We start from the raw sequence: 18762 nt of genomic DNA on the forward strand, positions 1-18762 counted from the left end.
AAAAATGTTATGGAACCGAACCACCCTTGTCTACTTTAGAAGGAAAATTTTGTAACATAAAAAGTTTCCTTATGATATCATGTTGAGTGAGGTGGAAGCTACTCCGATTTCATAAGATATTTTTAAAAAAATTGAACAAATGGAAAAGCGCTGCCTAAAGTTGGGCTGTTATACGAAACAAGAAACAATTTAGTAAATGGAATATTTGCATTAATCCACAACTAGTTTGCAAATAATTAACAAGAAATTTAATATAACTGGTAAGCTCCACAACCATTATTTGGCTAAAGGACTAAAGCGAAGGAAAAGTATTGCAAAGGTAAAGGTAAAGGACTAAAGAGAAGGAAAAGTAGCATATTGATAAATATATTTTCACTTGTAATCATAATTAAAAGGAGGCATGGATGTCACAATTTCTTTTGGAGAGAGGAAATTCTGATTATTCAGTTGAAAACTGATTTTGGCCATCCAGACATTGAAAAAAAAAATTAATTTTTTTTAAACTTGAGAAAAATGTATTTTGTCCACTTCCAAAATAGTGGAGAGTTGTATAATAGAATGAACTCAACTGAAAAGAAGACATTTTAAGCTTCCATTATCAAACTCTGGCATTCGATCCCACCAAACTAAGAGTGGCATTCCATCCCCAGAAAATTCAACGGAGTATTCCCCCCTTCCCGCCCCCACATTCATCCACAAGGGTACTTGAAAGCAAGTAAAAAGTGTCAGCTACCAAGTCGCATTAACATCGGCACATTCACAAACGGCACAAATATATTAAGCATGCATATCATACATGTTCGCATACGCAACCTGATGAAACCTATTATCCAACATTGAGTTTGTTTTTACCCATACATCATATCCAGTCCGTCATTTTTCATAATAATAATTCACTGCAAATGTTTGACCAAGCGTTTAGTCCATCATCATGTCGAACCCCTTAATCGAGGGTTTAGTCCATCATGATGTCGAACTAAGGGGGTTTGAAAGCAAGCCCCGCGGCCAATATATGAAACACTAATATATCTCTATAAAACACACTTTATAGATGTACAACTATTAAAAAAACTCTTACCAGTGGAGAAGATTCAAATTCATTTCTATCCACAGATGATATTCAGTCTGCCAATTTCCTGTCATAAACAATAGTGGTTAAGGGTCAACACACATAAACCATCATATGCACAAGTCACGTTATATTCCTAATGTCCACCATGCACTGGTTGACAACATTAACACGTACATACAGCTTCAGTCGCATGTTTTTCCCTAAATGACAATCAATTTTGTTAGCCTCGTCACTCATCTGTATCACATGAGAAAGCCATCAAACGACAGACAACTCTAGCAACTAAGTTTCCTGAGCATTAATGGTAAACATAATGCACTAGAATAAGTTATATTGTTGCTCATTTATGTTTCTCCATACAAGTGCTATTATGCAAAAAGACATGGGATATTATTTGGCTTCCATAGCTATAGTTGTGTTTGTCAGGCACACAATCCTGAAGGACGTGATAAAACACCAAGTACAGGAAAATTATTGTCACATGACAAATTTGATATAATTAATTTTACACCAAACCATATCTGTGCAATCACAACACCTAATTGACGAAAAAAAATTGATCTATTCATTCATGAGGAAAAAAATTGTAATATTCTCAATATTAAATGTTGAATTTATTGAACATAGCATCTCATGCCTAAATCAGTAGCAACTCTTATGAAGACATTTAAAACAATTCTGTGCTATACTCATGCAATTACATGAGAAATAGAGTCTTTTTCAAACCTTGTTTGTACCATGGAGATCAACCGATCAACATTTTATTATCTTCCAAGAATTTGTAGGTTGGCACCTCAAGGTTGTAAGGAGCGGGACCCTTCCTGATTCGGCCAGATATATCATAATGTGATCCATGACAAGGGCAGAACCATCCTCCAAAATCACCAGCATTTGGTAGAGGAACACAACCAAGATGGGTACAAACACCAATCACAACCAACCACTCTGGATCAATCACCCTTTCTGTATCTTCCTGAGGATCACGGAGAGAACTCACATTTACACTGTTAGCCAACTGGATATCATCTTGAGTTCGTCGTCTGATAAAAACAGGCTTTCCACGCCACTTGACTGTTACCGTGTTTCCCGGATCAATGCTAGACAAATCCACTTCAAGGGAAGCCATAGCAAGAACATCCTTACTTGCAGACATGCTCAAAATAAATTTGAGAACTAACAATCGAATAAAGGAAGCATATAAAAATCTTCCACCTGTCAAGACAAAGTATGTAAATGCTCTCTTGCTAGGATCCCCTGGGGCAAAACGCTCATGGTTATGTTCATCATATACTATCTTTGAAGTAGGGTTTTTCACTGCCGCAACAGTGGCAGGCACATCAGAAACTCCTAGTTCATGCCTTGGAACAAGGGTCTCTGCCGCAAAACCTGGAATGCATGCAGCAGTTATATCACTTATCTGATGAGAGGAGATCATTTGTTCGCTACCAAAATAAATTCAAAAGCAAATATGGATAGTATTATGAAAATTGCAGATAAGGAAAATATAGGCATAAATTGAAAACATCTAATCATAGTCACCCTGCAAATCAGCATATTTCTTATTACTCTCCAATTACCATCTCCTAAAATATGCATAATAAATTAGTTTGTAGAAATTTTAAAAGCTAACAATAAGATATAAAAATAGACATCATTTCCAAATGCTTAAATCAATCCAAAATGGATAAAAGCAATATGTTTGACTGATTTGACTCGTGAAACATGTGTCGATGAGTTTGACTTGAAAATTACACAGTTGAATCCTGATAGCAGTATCACAATTTGACTTGCTGCAGAACATATCTCCTGCTTATCAATATGTTTTCTATCACCAGCTTATTTAGGTATTTTGCAAATATCAAGGTGAACTTTCAACATAAAACGAAAAAGGATGTTTGTCTACAGCTCATTAAAAGTATTTTCATCAGACAAAAAAAACCATAGTCGCAATGCCAAACATCAGCAATGAAAAGAAAAGAACAAAAAGACTAAGAAAAGTTCTATGCAGAAAAAATCACGTTGAGTCATTAAGTGCAATAACCAAGAATATCAAGGAAAGTGATAGGAGCCTTTGCTTATGACTACTGACACTGACACTATATGATCATCCTTAGCATCTAATAATAAGCTCGAATGCATTTCCCTCAAAAATATCCAACAACGGAATATGCATTATCTCGCAAACCTATTCTCTGAACTGAGAGATAGGAGAGCTAGAGCCATCAAGATGAGTAAATGTGGCACTATCCACACTGTTAGACTAATAATCACATTTTGTCTGTATGCTTCCAAAGTTCAGTGATGTAAAATTGGAATCAATAGTCACCCGAGGTCATGAGAGCACATCCACCCTTGAAATTAAGCACGTGAGTAAACAAATAAAGGTGAGACTGCATAAATAAGCTGGTTCGCTATTTTCAAAGCACAAGCAACCCAAAATGTCAAGAAAAGTGATAGATAACTTTATTTAGGAATAGTAACACGATAAATATACGATCATCTTTAAATACAGCTGATAATAAGCTCATAAGCTTTTCCCTCAACAATGTCCAGCCAGAAAAGAAATGTTATCTCACAAACCTACTCTATCAACTGCGATATAGGAGAGCTATAGCCATTAAGATGGATAAATGTCACATCGTCACCACTGTTAACAGGACTAAAGGTCCCACTTTATCTATATTGTTGCAAGGTTTTGTGATGTGAAATTGGAATCAGTAATCACCATTGTAACCCAGTGCGGGTGCTTCACGCACCCAAGCACCCCCGCCCGTGGCTTTTTCACCGCTGCACCAGTCGAGCATCGGGTGCTTGGGTGCTTCCCAGGTGCGAGGGTGCGCGGGTGCGCCACGGGTGCTCGTGGGGTGCTTCCTGGGTGCGCGCGGGGTGTGTCGAGAAAAGGCCCAATTTTTTTTTTAAAAACAATACTTTTTGCTTTTTTTTTTGTTTTTGTTTTTGAAGTATGCTAACCCTAATTTGGTGTGGGTCCCATGTAGTCTATTTGAAGGCTTAATAAGACCAATAGATCTCTTATTCATTTCATCATTTCATTTCACCATTTTGGAGCAGCAAGGAGCTAAGTGAGAAAGAGTGTTTGGAGGAGCTTGTGAGAGATTAGTGGGTGGTTTTGCAAGGGATTGCAAAATCAAGAGGAGCAAGAGGAGCAAGAAAGTTTGATTTGGCAAGTGTCTCCTCAAGTTCGAGCCTTCAAGGTAGGGTTTTTTTTATTTTACTTTGTTTTTTTGGTTTTAAAAATCAATTTATAATTTTTAAATTTAGTATTTAGTATTTAGTTTTACTAAGTTACTTTCAAGTTTCAAGTTTCATTCTTGAATCTTGTTGATAGTTGAATCTTCTTAGTTCTATGATTTTTTATTTTATTATTTATATTAATTTTTAATTTTTTTCATTGTTCTTAAAATAAAAATATGGCAATATGGCATATGCTGAAACGTATTTAGTAAAATACATTTCAGCATATGCCATATTGCCATATTTTTATTTTAAGAACAATGAAATAAATTAAAAACTAAAAATTAATATAAATAATAAAATAAAAAATCATAGAACTAAGAAGATTCGACTATCAACAAGATTCAAGAATCAAAAAAAAAACTTGAAACTTGAGAGTAACTTACTTAGTAAAACGTTTCAGCATATGCCATATTGCCATATTTTTTTTTAATATTTTCTTTTAGTATTTTACTATTTAGTTTCATTTTTTAATACTTTAAATTTTTAAATAGTAAATGCTAAAATTAAATAGTAAAGTTTTAAGTTTTAAATTATTTTTACTTGGGCTGAAATGTATCATGATCATTTTTATAATTTTACTTTCATTTTGTGAAATGCAGTTTTATAAATGGCTTCTAGATCCAGCCAAAGTGCAGAAGACATGGAAATTAATGAGCCAAGTGCATCTGATTATGAGCCTGAACTTGAGCCTGAAGGAAGTGATCATGGGGCTGATGTAGGTGGTCAATCTGAGCCTGCGGAAGAGCCTCCTTATGTTGCACCAGGGGTGCCTTCTACTGATTGCCCTTTAGAGATTTTGAGGAAGTATGCTAGGGGTCCTTATGACCCAAAGTCCCCTCTTAAACAGTTTGCTACAAAAATTACACGCCCTACACCTTCAGGGGGTGGCACACGCAAATGGAAGTGCAATATATGTGGAGTAGAATGGTTTGGCAGCATTACAAGAGTTAATTCACACCACCTTTTTTGGAGTGGCTATGGTGTGAACCCATGCATGTTCTTATCAAATCCTGAGAATGTCAGATACAGAATTGAAGTAAATAAACTATGGGGCATTCCTGATGATAGTGTTGTTCCAGTGCCTAGATCTTTGTCTGCTAGGCAACAGGTACAGCATTTACAGCAGTTACAGGGGCAGCGAGATACATCTACTCGTATCTTGCATCAGAGAGCAGGGACTATGTCACCTACACCATCATTCTCCTCACCTACACACAGTTCAGCTGGGGACAGCAATAGGGGGAAACGAAAAGCAACTGCAAGAGGGACCGGTTAGATGATGTTGTTGGTGATTTCTTCTTTGCCAATGGCATCTCTACACATGTGGCTCGATCTCCCTATTTTGTGAGGATGATGACCATGGCAGTGAATGAGGGAGAGCCATCATATGTGCCACCAGGTGACCACAAGCTGAGGACTACAGTGTTGGATAGAGCCTATGACAAGGTTGGGATCTTGATGGAGCAAATGAAAGCATGTTGGATGGACTCAGGTTGCAGCATTATCATAGATGGGTGGACGGACATTAGTCATCGTCCACTCATCAACATTATGGTTACATGCACGGAGGGCCCATATTTTTTGAAGGCAGTTGATTGTTCAAGGCATCGTAAAGATGTTGATTTTCAGTTTCATGTGCTTAGGGAAGCCATTGAGGAGGTTGGACCACAAAATGTGGTCCAAGTTGTGACAGATGCAGCACATGTGTGAAAAGCTGCAAGGAGGCTTGTTGAGGCAACTTATAGGCATATTTGGTGGACTCCATGTTGTGTGCATGCCATGAACAATGCACTCAAAGACATGGGGAAAATAGAGTGGATTAGAAAGGTGGTTAATGATGGGAGAGAGGTGCAGATGTTTATCTGCAATCACCATACAATACATGCACTTTTTAGGAGCTTTGCAAAGAAGCAATTCCTGAAACCAGTTGAGACCAGGTATGCATCATATTATATTCTCTTGGAGAGAATGATTGCGTTGCAAGAGCCATTGCAACTCATGGTTATGACACAAGAATGGAATCGATGGCCTGAGTCCAGAACAGAGCTGGGGAAGAGGGTAAAGGAGACAGTGAAGAGTGATCGGTTTTGGAGTGATGCAAAATACATAGTCTCCATCATTACTCCAATGTTTCAGGTGATCAGATATGGAGATGCAGATTCACCTAGCCTTGGAGAGGTTTATGAGTGCATTGATTCCATGCTTGGGCAGATGAGGGTTGTTGTGCGTGAGAGAGACCCCACTCTAGCATTCTATACGGAGCACATTGAGCCTATCATTCACCGCAGGTGGGAGAAGTTGAACACTCCTTTGCACATGGCTGCCTATGCATTGAACCCGAAGTGGTACATACCTAGGCCTGGTAGAGTCACACCACTTCAAGATGATGAGGTGAAGAATGAGTTCTTTCGATGCATTGCCAAAATGTACGATACTGAGACTGCTAGTGAGATCCGCACCGAGTGGTCCGAATTTGCTAGTCTTTCAGGTAATCCTTAAATCTTGATTCAATGCTCTAAACTCTTTATAATTATAAGTTCTTTTAATAATTAATTGTTACTTATAAGTTATAACTTTATTTAAGTTATTTATAATTTTAATATTATGTTGTAAACTTTAAAACTTGTAACTTGTAGGATACTCGGATATTGCAAAGGTGGATCTCAAAACCATGGCACAAAACAATCCCATTTTGTGGTGGAAATGTCATGGGTCACAAAAGTTAAAGATCACCTCACTAGCCATTCAACTGCTTTGTCAGGTTTGTAATACTAATAACTAATTCCAGCCCTTTACAATCTTAACTTGAAGAGTTTTACCTTGTTGATTTTAATTTATGATTCATTGATTCAATAATTATTAATCATCGATTTACCATTTATCATTTGTTACAAATTGTATGAACATTTGTTTGTAACTTGTAAATTGTAACTTTCAACTTTGTTATCTCAGGTGTCTAGCTCCTCAGCTGCAGAGAGGAATTGGTCCACCTAAAGCTTCATTCACTCTGCTAAGAGGAATAGACTTACCTCTAAGAGAGCGGAGAAGCTGGTTGCTGTACATGGTCACTTGCGGCTCAAAGATCGCAAGACACGTGAGTACAAGGAGAGCCCTGCAGCACGATAGGATGTGGAGCCACAGGATCCAGCTCAAATTGATGAGGATGCCGATGCAGAAGCCAATGTAGGTCTATTTGGTGTTCCTTTAGAGGATCAGGATCTTACCCAGGAGGAGTCTAGTAGTTCCAGTGATGAGGACTTTGGCATAGGGGATGATTAGAGAGCACTTGAGAATCATCCATTCTCATTATTGGCATTTTGTCATTTTGTTGATTATACTCACTTTGATATGGCTATGATACATTATTATTATTTCATTGTTTCATGCTATTCAGCTCATTGTCATCATGAGCATCTTTATGATATATGATATTCATAAAATCATATTTGAACAATGAATTTTGAATCTTGCATCTTGAACTAAGTTAATTTGTCAAATGGTCATTAGTAATAGTAATGGTTATGAAATTTCAAGTTTCAAGTTTGAACTTATGGTTTGTGAATCACATTTTAATTTTCTCTATTCATTGTAGTCAACTATATTTGATATGTTAATGTTACGTTGTTATATAATATATTGAAGTATCATTTCATAATTAGCATTTTCAATCATATATATTAATAATATTATATATATACTATGCAACCCCCTCCCCCCACTCCCTCTCCTCCCCCCCTCCCCTGAACCCCCCCCCCCCCCCCCCTCTGCTCCCCCGCCGCACCCCTGCCGTCCCCAAATTGAGACTATTTTTTTCCCGCACCCGAAACTCGTCCCGACGTCCCCCCGCATCGCCGCACCCCCGCGCTAGGGTAACACTGGTAATCACCTGAGGACGTGGGAGCCCAAGTACTGGTATGAATGAATACACCATTATAAATGATATCAAGGTAAGTAAACAACTGATGGGAAGGTTGTATTACATAAATATTGTCCCCAAAGATGTGGTTATGGATATTAAAGCAGTCTAAATCTCAAGTCTCAGAGTCTCTTGGAGACTAGGAACAAGCAATAGGAAACCTGCTTAACCAATTAAATATACTCTGGGTGACACCTAAATGTACTATATGAAACTTAGCAAGTTCTAGCTACAAGACTAACAAGGAAATCATAAGCTTCAAGGTAACAATAGTGTAAGTACATAAGAGAATTTCAACTCACATATTGCTCGTGTAGATTTTCCATTTTTCTTACATGAGGGCGGATCTTTTTTTCTCTACGCATTATTTATCATGCTTAGGCTATTAAGACTTTGGTTACTATTTTGACCATTGATCATCTGCCGTGCAAAGTGTGTGTGATCTAACAACTCATTCCTCACAGAAACACCCAAGAAAAATCTTGAAGATCAAAACTCAAAACGCACTGGTACAAAAATTATTTTAATATACAAAATAAATAATAAAAAGATAAGTCCCTCAAAGGTTTGATGAGGTGAGTTCTCTTAAGGCCAACTTGGTATCTATTGTGGTTATTACCAAAAACAAAATTGATTTATCAACTTTTCTGGAGGTGACAATAAGACAACCCAAGAGCACTTCAAGCAACTATTTAGCACCCAGGTATAATTCAAGAGTTCCAACTATTTTATATTGACAGTGCAAATGAGTTGGACCACTTGTATAAGAGAGCTGGGCTTGAGTGGCTGTTGTGATTGATGTAATTACTAATTAGCCAAATGATGTAGATTCGTCGACCAGTAAAAGAGGTGACAAACAGACGGCAATTCTAAAACACCAGTTCATTAAACCCCTTCTCTCCACCTAGCAATAGTCTGCAAGCAGGAAGAGCCTCAAGAATTTTTAGCTAACATTGATATTTCAACATTGCCATGAAGTCTCAAAGCTCTAATTCGAAGGATCAATTTCCTACAAATATTGAAGCTGAACAAGGCTACACTCTTAAAACACATTTAATCTACTAGCAACAGTAACTATTGCCAAAAGATGGCATGTCTTTCCTCACAGGAAGCAATCAGCTAAGTGCAGGCATTTCTCTAAAGCTTATTTTTGGGAGCACTAGCAACAGAGCAGATAATCATATAAGAATAATTGTGAAAAGAAATAGCAAAGGTTAGCATACTCTGCATCAAAAACAATTTTCCCAAAAATGACTTTTGAAAATTGGAATTAATACTTAGAGAGGCTGCAAGGTAATAGAAATTATAATGAAAGGAAAAGAAAAACAGCCACAGAAGAGCATCCAATAATCTATAGAAGCCGATGCTTACAATCCATGGAGTCGTGGACACAAGTCTACAACAATATTGTGATGTCCTCCAAGTAATGCATACGACTTACCCAACCAATTTGTTTGACTACATAGTAGATACTTTACAACCTATTAACTAGGCACATAAACTGAAGAAGTTGTCTTATAAATTTGTAGTCATTTAAATTTGATTAAGATCTAAAATCTAACAAGAAAATCAAAAACAAATTTTATTTTATCAACATTTTATTATGTTGTAAGCAACATTTTACTTCCACTCTATAGGGTCTTTCTTTACTTTCATATCATGTAAAGCTTCTACAGAAGCAAAATCATGTCATGTGAAAACTTATTCCATTGACTCCTTAAAGTTGAAGCATTCCTTACCTCAGCTATAAATCTTTTATATTGCAGCTCAAAATTGTTTCATTACCTCTCTACCCTAATAATGGAGCCCTCTTATTGCTCAGTTGTATATCATACAATTTAGGATTAAAAGCATAGACGACACAATGAAGAGATGTATTAAACTTGTTCCATCTTCCATGTAATTTTTTCTCTATCAAACAATACATAGAAAGATCTTTTGCATTGGCTATCGTCTTGACTCTTTCACAGATGGAATCTATTGCTTCATAAACTTCTCCCAAGCATGCCTCTTCTGAATTTGCAAATCTAATCACCTCACATATGGGCTTAATCGAGTCTACAACAAAATTAACATCCGCCCAAAACAGTCATCAAAAACCATGCCTCTCATCTCAATTGCAGTCAGTATCTATTGTAGGTTGTTTCCAAGCTGTCCATGCATCACTAACAACAATGGAACACAAAGCTCCTTTGACTTCACAAAAGCCGTCAAGAAGAATAAAATAAGAAGCAATACATGTATTAGCAAGTTTGAGTAGTTACAATCTGTGTCACAGGGTTCGCCGCATTTCATGTATAAAATTCAAAATTCGGCGAATTCTAAAAGAATCTATAAAATTCGTTCTAATTCGCCCAAAATTTGTACAGAATAGGGTCAGGGCTATTTTAGGTGATACATTGGTTCTTTGAAACACATTCTTGGGCAGAATGAATGGAAGTCTCGAAAATGAAGAAATATTATTGATGCAAGACACGCCAACCGTCAAAAGAAAATCCCTACAAAAGAAAATTCACACAGAGAGATTGTCTACTAGGCGTCTGGATTGTTCCCTGCAACGCAAATCCTTTTCCACATGGTGAGCGGTCAAAATGAGAGTCGATAATACAAGTCCCCAAAGTATTTTCAAGTCCCGCAAAAGTATATGAAGTACTAAATAATACATTAGAACACATCATTTAATGTACATATTTAAGATATATTATTTACTTAATATACATTTAAGGGAATTATTATTTCATATGCTATAAATAACACTTTTCTAATTTATATATTAATTAAATAAATAATTAAAACTTTAATTTTGTTTACATTATAATGATTTTAAATTTGTTGTAATGTTTACATTGATCTATTTTCTATAATTTTAACTTATCAATTGTAAAACTAAAATATATACATAAAGTTTCGAATTTAAAGTAATATTTTTTTATTTTAATAAATAATTAAATTATTTATTTTATTTCAATTTCATCTAACGATGTTAAGTTATTTTTATAATTTAATCAATTTATTATTATATATAAAAAATTAAATTTATATAAGGAAAATTAAATGTCGAAAAAAATTTGAACTTTTCACCCTTATCGAACTTCATCCGAATTTTATTGTTGTCGAACACGAACTCAAATTCGAACCTTGGGACTTAGGTTACAATTGATGGCTTGTGTGATGGTTACAATTGAACATTTGTGTTTTTCTGTCCTTTTTTATGAAACTTGAAATCCATTGGAACTTGTCGATATATTGTCGATATATTTGAGTGCACTATTCAACAAATGCACACAACATGGTGTCCAAAATATATGCTTGTACTTTGTTTGCACCAACATACCTGCTACTTTACAAACAGGGGCAGCATCAGTAACAACTTGGACAACATGTGAAGCCTTCACCTCCTCAAAACCCTCCCTGAACAATCTTTTGCCTTCAAAAAATTGTCTCTTGCTGCAGGTTACCATGATATCAAGTAGTGGATGATTTCTAGCATCTATCCACCCATCCATTACAATATTGCCTTTACTAGCACACTCTTTTCATTGGTGCAATTTGTTCGTCCAATCCAGTTTTTTCTTTACCAATTACAGTAGTGCAAATTTTTTCATACCTAGGTGATTTATACCCTACTAGGGCATTTACTGATATATTGGACTATCTCAGAGTAGAAAGATGAGTGAGCAACATTAAATGGTATTCCATTTGCATAAAGAATCATGTAATCATTGCATCAGCTACTTCTCAACTTTGCAAATCAAACAATCTTGCAATAGGTTTGAGCTGCCAATGTTTGGTCTCTTGCCAGCATATTCTGCTGCTACAACACTAGAAGACACACCGTCACTGACTCAATTTAGGCTCTCAAAATTCCATGGGCATTAGTAATGCATGGGTAGCTTAGAGACGACAATCTCATGAAATAGTACAGTTTTTTATGACAAGTTTTGAGCAGAAGTTAAATTTATTGTGGACATTGTTAAGCCCATATGTGGGATGATCAGATTTGCAAATTCAAACAAGGCATGTTCGGTAGAAGTTTATGAAGCAACAGATTCCTCCCATGAAGGAATCAAGACAATAACCAATGCAAAAGATCTTTCTAAATCCTTTGATAGAGAAAAAGTTGAATGGAAGTTTTGGCTCTCAAAGTTCCATGGTTGATAGTGATGCATGAGCAGCATAGAGATAATCTGCATGAAATACTACAGTTTTGGTGAAAGGTATGGTTCTTGATGACTCTTTTGAGAGGATTTTATATTTATTGTGAACATTGTTAAACCCATATGTGAGGTTATCAGATTTGTAAATTCAGACAAGACATGTTTGGTAGAAGTTTATGAGGCAAAAGAGTCCATCTGTGAAAGAGTCAAGACAATAACCAATGCAAAAGATCATTCACTATAAAAGTTACATGGAAGATGGAACAAGCTTAACACCAGTTCACTGTGCTGCCTATGCCCTTAAACCTGAATTGCATGATATATAGGTGACCAATAAAGAGGCTCCATATCAGAATGGGGAGGTAATGAAAGGATTTTGGACTGCAACAAAAAATACTAAGGCTGGGGTGAGGAGGCTTCGCTTTTGAGGAGTCAATGGAATACATTTTCACATGGGCAAGATGATTTTGCTTGCTTGAAAGCTTTATTTGATATGAATGTAAAGAAATAGTGGTGGGAGAACCACGGAAGTGAAACCATTGAATTGCAATCATTTGCAATAAGATTGCCCTTATAAGGAGCTAGCTCTTCATCTTGTGAGAGAAATTTTAGTACTTACAGATTCATTCATTAACTAAAGAGGGAACCCATACAGATAAAGAAACCTACAGAAACAAACATCAAATGTAGTCAAAGGAAGCATCAGGGTAATCTAAAAAGTAATTTCAACCAAGAATTTGAGGAAGGAGAGATCATAGATATGACCACTAGCAACATTTTAAAAAGTAGGTGCACACTATTACAATAATAGATAAGACGTCTATTATTAGTTAATGGTTATCTTGTAAATATCTTTAGCTTTAGTTTGCTTTCGTTTTTTGCTTTCTCTGGAATAGAATGTTTCTATTCTTTACGATCATTTCCTAAGGAAACATCGTCTCTTCCTTTTGTATAAATTGACCTTTCGGTCTTTGTCATTAATAAGCAAGTATTTACCAATTACCTTGTAATATGGTATCAGAGCTAAATACTTAAATTTTTTCGGAAAAATTTATAATTTCTTCTTGAAATTATTTGTTTAAATTTTTCCAAAATTATTTCAGCTAATTTCTCCAAAACCCACCTAGGGTTTTTCTGCTTGGAGAAATTCCCGAATTACGGGTTTGCAAATCGCGTGGAAATCGTGGCCATTTTTTGAAGACTCGCGTTTTTGGGGTGAAAATTTGCATGTTTCTGTATCAAATCTTCATGCTCTTAGCCGTCTCAGTCTGTCATCGTGCTCTGGGAAGCAGATTCGACCATTTTTCATCAAGAAATCTGAAGTTTTTTCAAATTTTTTTCAGCTAGGGCCGTTTTTTTTTTAAACCCTAATTTTTGGGGTTAAGAAAAAATTTGTTTGCAGATTCTTGGTGGGTTTTTCGAGAGCTCAACTGGGTTGTTGTCCATTTTTTTGGGTGCCTCGATTTTTGTGCCTCAATTTTCGAGCCAGCGATTCAAAAAATGACAGCAGATTCCTTCTGGGTTTTTCGAGCTCTCTTTTGGGTCATTCTCTGATTCTTCTGGGTCTTCCGTATTTTTGCCTCGAAGAACGTGCCTTCACAGATTTTCACAATTTTTCATTGAAAAACGTGCCATGGCATCTCTGACAAATATTCTGCTCGAGCATAATTCCAAATTCAATGGTCACAATTATGGAACCTGGAAGCAACGCATCATTGCAATCTTCGAATATCGAAACACTGATCAACTTGTTCTGGGTGTTACGCAGCGTCCGACTTCTCCGAGTCCTAATCAAGATACATGGGATCTGAATAATCGAGAGGCAGTAATGCTTCTCAAACTATCCGTAGTTGATGACCAGCTTTCTCAGATTCCATCCGGCAAGACAGTGGCCGAAATCTGGACACATCTAAAAGGTCTTCATGAGACTTCTGACAAGAGCAGAGCCTTCTTTCTGAAAAACACTCTGTTTTCTATTGTCATGGATGAGCGCACCTCGCTCCAAGCACACTTGAATCGGATTCAGGAAATCCGTGATCAGTTACTTGCCATCGGTCGCAAGATGGAGGAAGAGGATATTGTGGTAATAACTCTTCGGAGTTTACCAAATTCCTATGAGCATTTTATCGAGACTCTCAACATCACATCTACTGGTGTTGATCTAAAGTTCACTGATCTCTGCACCCTGCTACTTCAGCAAGATCGGTGGAAACAACAGTTCGGTAGCAGCTCCAGTTCCACCTCCACTGAGCAAGCCTTTGCTGCGAAATCCTTTCAGAAGGATAAGGGCAAGTTTCAGCAACCATCTCAGCAAAAGTCTTCTGCTCCAGCATCCGATCGTACCAAAAAGAAGAACATTCAATGCAACTATTGCCACAAGTATGGTCACATGAAGGTTGCATGTCGGAAACACTTAGCTGCCCAGTCTAAGCAATCAAGTTCACAACCCAAAGCGAACAGTGCAAAGCACACTGAGCAGGAGAAATCTGCCTTTTATGCCTTCATGGCTAAAAGACCCGCAGATCATGTACAGTCATCTGCCTGGTACATTGATTCAGGTGCCTCTCGACATTTCACTCACCACAGAGACTGGTTTACTGACTACCAGCCTTATTCAGATTCTGTTATCTTTGGTGGTGGAGAAGAGTACACAGTTGTTGGTAAAGGCAACATTCAAATTCAGTCTGTTGGGAGGAAGCTCATATTCCTTGATGTGTACTACGTTCCAGGGATGGAACTAAATCTACTCTCAGTCAGTCAGTTGTTGCGACATTCTCCACACTTGGCAGTCACCTTCAGTTCACATCAGTGCACCATAACTGATCGGGCTACTAAGTCTACTATTGCAGTTGGTCTTGAGGATCATGGTCTTTTCAGACTTACTGATTCTGGTGATTCTCAGGACTTAGCTATGGCTGCTCGGCGATCTTCCATCAGCACACTTTGGCATCAACGATATGGGCACTTAAATGTGCATTATCTCTCACAACTTGCTCGAGATGAGCTTGTTCTTGGTTTGCCAGAGATTCAAACCCAACACCTTGGAGTTTGTGACGCATGTCAGGCTGGGAAGCAACATCGCACACCTTTCCCCAATGGCAATTCTTGGCGAGCTTCTCAAGTACTTCAGCTTGTTCATGCTGATATCTGCGGCCCTATGGCCACTCCTTCTGTTCTTGGGTACAGGTATTTTCTGTTGTTTGTAGATGATTTCAGTAGAAAAATGTGGGTGTATTTCCTTAAAAAGAAATCCGATGCATTTATCGTATTTCAGAAGTTTAAACCCTTAGTTGAAAAAGAGTCTGGGAAATCTATTATTACTCTTAGATCAGACAATGAGGGGGAATTTTGTTCTAATGTTTTCTCCAGCTTCTTGGATACACATGGCATCCAACGCCAGTTCACCACACCCCACACGCCACAACAAAACAGTGTAATTGAACGTCGGAACAGGACAATCACCGAGATGGCTCGTTCCATGCTCGAACACAGACATGTTCCGAAGCGTTTTTGGGCAGAAGCAGTTAACACTGCAGTTTATCTGTTGAACCGGTCACCCACAGTGGCGGTCAAAGGTAAAACTCCGGAAGAGGCCTGGTCAGGTCGCAAGCCCAGAATCAGTCACCTGAAGGTTTTTGGCTCTCTTGCTTTTGTTTGGATCCCTGATGCTTCACGCACCAAGTTGGATGCCAAGAGTCAAAAACTGGTGCTTGTTGGATATAGCAGTCTTCACAAAGCCTACCGCCTTATTGATGTTGAGACATCTCGTCTCATATACAGCCGCGATGTAGTCTTTGATGAGCAACGAGGACCATTCATGCCTATTTCTCCTGTTCCTGATCCAGCAGACCAGCCTATGCAGGTTCATGATTTGGGAGTTCGGCTTCCATTAGGTCCACCTGATGGGAGGGCTCCAGTAGCTCCTACAGCTCCAGTCCTGCCAATGATACCTGTACAGCCACCTCCGGCTTCTCCTGCAGGATCACCTCGTTTTGAAGATGCTTCACCTGAGTTTGATCCAGATTTTTCTGATCAGGATCCTGCTGATCAAGCATCTCCTAGTACTACTGTTGGTCATTCTCCTCTCCGGCCTAAGTGGTGGGCTAAGACACTTGTTGATCTTCATGATGATGAGCTCATTGATGGGAGAACTACTCGGAAAAAGAGCAAAACTATAGATTCTGTTAACTTTGCTCTTATGGCCAACATTCACAATGTATTTGAACCTCAAACATATTCCGAGGCTAAAGGAATTCCAGAGTGGGAACAGGCCATGCAATCTGAACACCAGAGCCTGCTGAAGAACAACACTTGGGTCCTTTCTGATCTTCCCCCAGGGAAGAAACCCATTAGCTGCAAATGGGTCTACAAAATCAAATACAAATTAGATGGTACTTTGGATAAGTACAAAGCTCGTTTAGTGGCAAAGGGCTTTTCTCAGCGTCAGGGCATTGATTATGAGGAGACCTTTGCTCCTACTGCAAAGATGAGCACCATCAGATTAGTCTTAGCCATGGCAGCACAGTTTGGCTGGAAGGTCCATCAGATGGACGTAAAGAGTGCTTTCCTGAATGGTGATCTCCATGAAGAGGTCTACATGACACAGCCTCTTGGTTTCAAGGTTGCTGGTAAAGACCATCAGGTTCTCAGATTGGTAAAAGCTCTCTATGGTTTGAAGCAGGCCCCTCGGGCATGGTACATCAAGATTGATACGTACCTCAGTGATCAAGGCTTCAAGAGGAGTTCTTCAGACTCAAATCTGTACATCAAGACTACTGACAGTGACATCATCCTTCTGGTTATCTATGTGGATGATCTGATCATCACTGGTAGTTCGGCATCTTTGATTCAGGGAATCAAACAACACTTATGCCAGTCTTTTGATATGACTGACCTTGGGCTCATGCATTATTTCTTAGGTGTTAAAGTTTGGCAACAGTCTTCTGGTATATTCATCTCTCAGTCCAAATATGCCAGAGCCTTGTTAGACAAATTCCGAATGCAGGATTGCAAACCTACATCTACACCTATGGAGAAAGGTCTCAAGTTATCAGCCAAGTCTGATTCTCCTTCCGTTGATGATACTACGTATAGGCAACTAGTAGGCAGCCTCATCTACCTATCTGCTACTAGGCCTGATATCAGCTTCACAGTCAGCTATATTTCACGCTTTATGACAGCTCCTAAGGCTGATCATTGGATGGCAGCAAAGTGTGTGCTTCGTTATGTGAAGGGCACTTCTGATTATGGACTTCTGTATTCTCGGAGTTCTAATCCTAAACTCAGTGGGTTCACAGATTCAAATTGGGCAAGCTCTGTTGATGATAAAAAGTCAACATCTGGATATGTGTTTAGTTTGGGATACGGTGCAGTCACATGGACCAGCAAGAAGCAGCAGGCAGTTTCTCTCTCTTCTACAGAGGCTGAATATAGAGGGACTGTTAAGGCAGGATGTGAAGCTATCTGGCTTCGTCGGATGCTTGGGGATATGCAGATGTCACCAGCAGGACCGACTACTCTGTTTGTTGATAACGAAGGCGTTATCAAGTTAGCACGGAATCCAGTCTTCCATGAACGAACCAAGCATGTGGATGTTCATTGTCATTACATACGACAGCTGGTTGAAGACGGGACTATAGATCTGCAGTATGTTCCTACCTCAAATCAGACTGCAGACATTCTCACCAAGCCTCTTGGTCTTGATAAGTTTGTCAAATTCAGAGGACAGCTTGGTGTGTTAGATAGATTAACCATTAAGGGAGGGTATTACAATAATAGATAAGACGTCTATTATTAGTTAATGGTTATCTTGTAAATATCTTTAGCTTTAGTTTGCTTTCGTTTTTTGCTTTCTCTGGAATAGAATGTTTCTATTCTTTACAATCGTTTCCTAAGGAAACATCGTCTCTTCCTTTTGTATAAATTGACCTTTCGGTCTCTGTTATTAATAAGCAAGTATTTACCAATTACCTCGTAATACACACCTCAGCCATTAGAGAAGGGAAGGAAGGACATTAATAAGAAAGCAATTCCAAGACTGCAAAAGAGAAAGGTGTATAATCAAAGATATGGAAAAAAGGACATGAAATTTAGGATTGTATGCAATGTAAAGATAGTAACTCCTATATCAAAGAAACTAAGGACAACTTGAAAAGATATAGACAATTGATACATGAGAAGCTACTACTCGAAAGCGAATTAGAAGATCTGGTGACACTTTGGGAAGGTGGTCACATTGATCATCAGAAGCTAGCAACAATGGGAAGTAATCTAACCATTATCAAAAGCTCAATAACTGAAGGGCAACTAAAGAAAGACAAATCAAAGACAGTGAAGAAAAGGAAACTTCAGCAATAAAATCA

General features: G+C 38.0%; 1 protein-coding gene across 2 annotated transcripts in view; it reads right to left on the minus strand.

The window, feature by feature from the left end:
- Positions 1-1614: 1614 nt before the first annotated feature.
- The window catches only part of LOC149565387 (cytochrome b-c1 complex subunit Rieske-4, mitochondrial-like), a 31475-nt gene continuing 14327 nt past the window's right edge, over positions 1615-18762 (minus strand). For both annotated transcript variants that reach the window (XM_089818892.1, XM_089818891.1), the window contains exon 3: positions 1615-2458. In XM_089818892.1, coding sequence (XP_089675018.1) covers positions 1818-2458 — 641 coding nt within the window. In that variant the 3' untranslated portion in view covers positions 1615-1817. The remainder of the gene's footprint in view (positions 2459-18762) is intronic.

Source organism: Cupressus sempervirens, chromosome 3 (genome assembly GCF_028749045.1).
Source record: "Cupressus sempervirens isolate cs-2001-9-10 chromosome 3, ASM2874904v1, whole genome shotgun sequence".
In the NCBI taxonomy this organism is placed as follows: domain Eukaryota; kingdom Viridiplantae; phylum Streptophyta; class Pinopsida; order Cupressales; family Cupressaceae; genus Cupressus; species Cupressus sempervirens.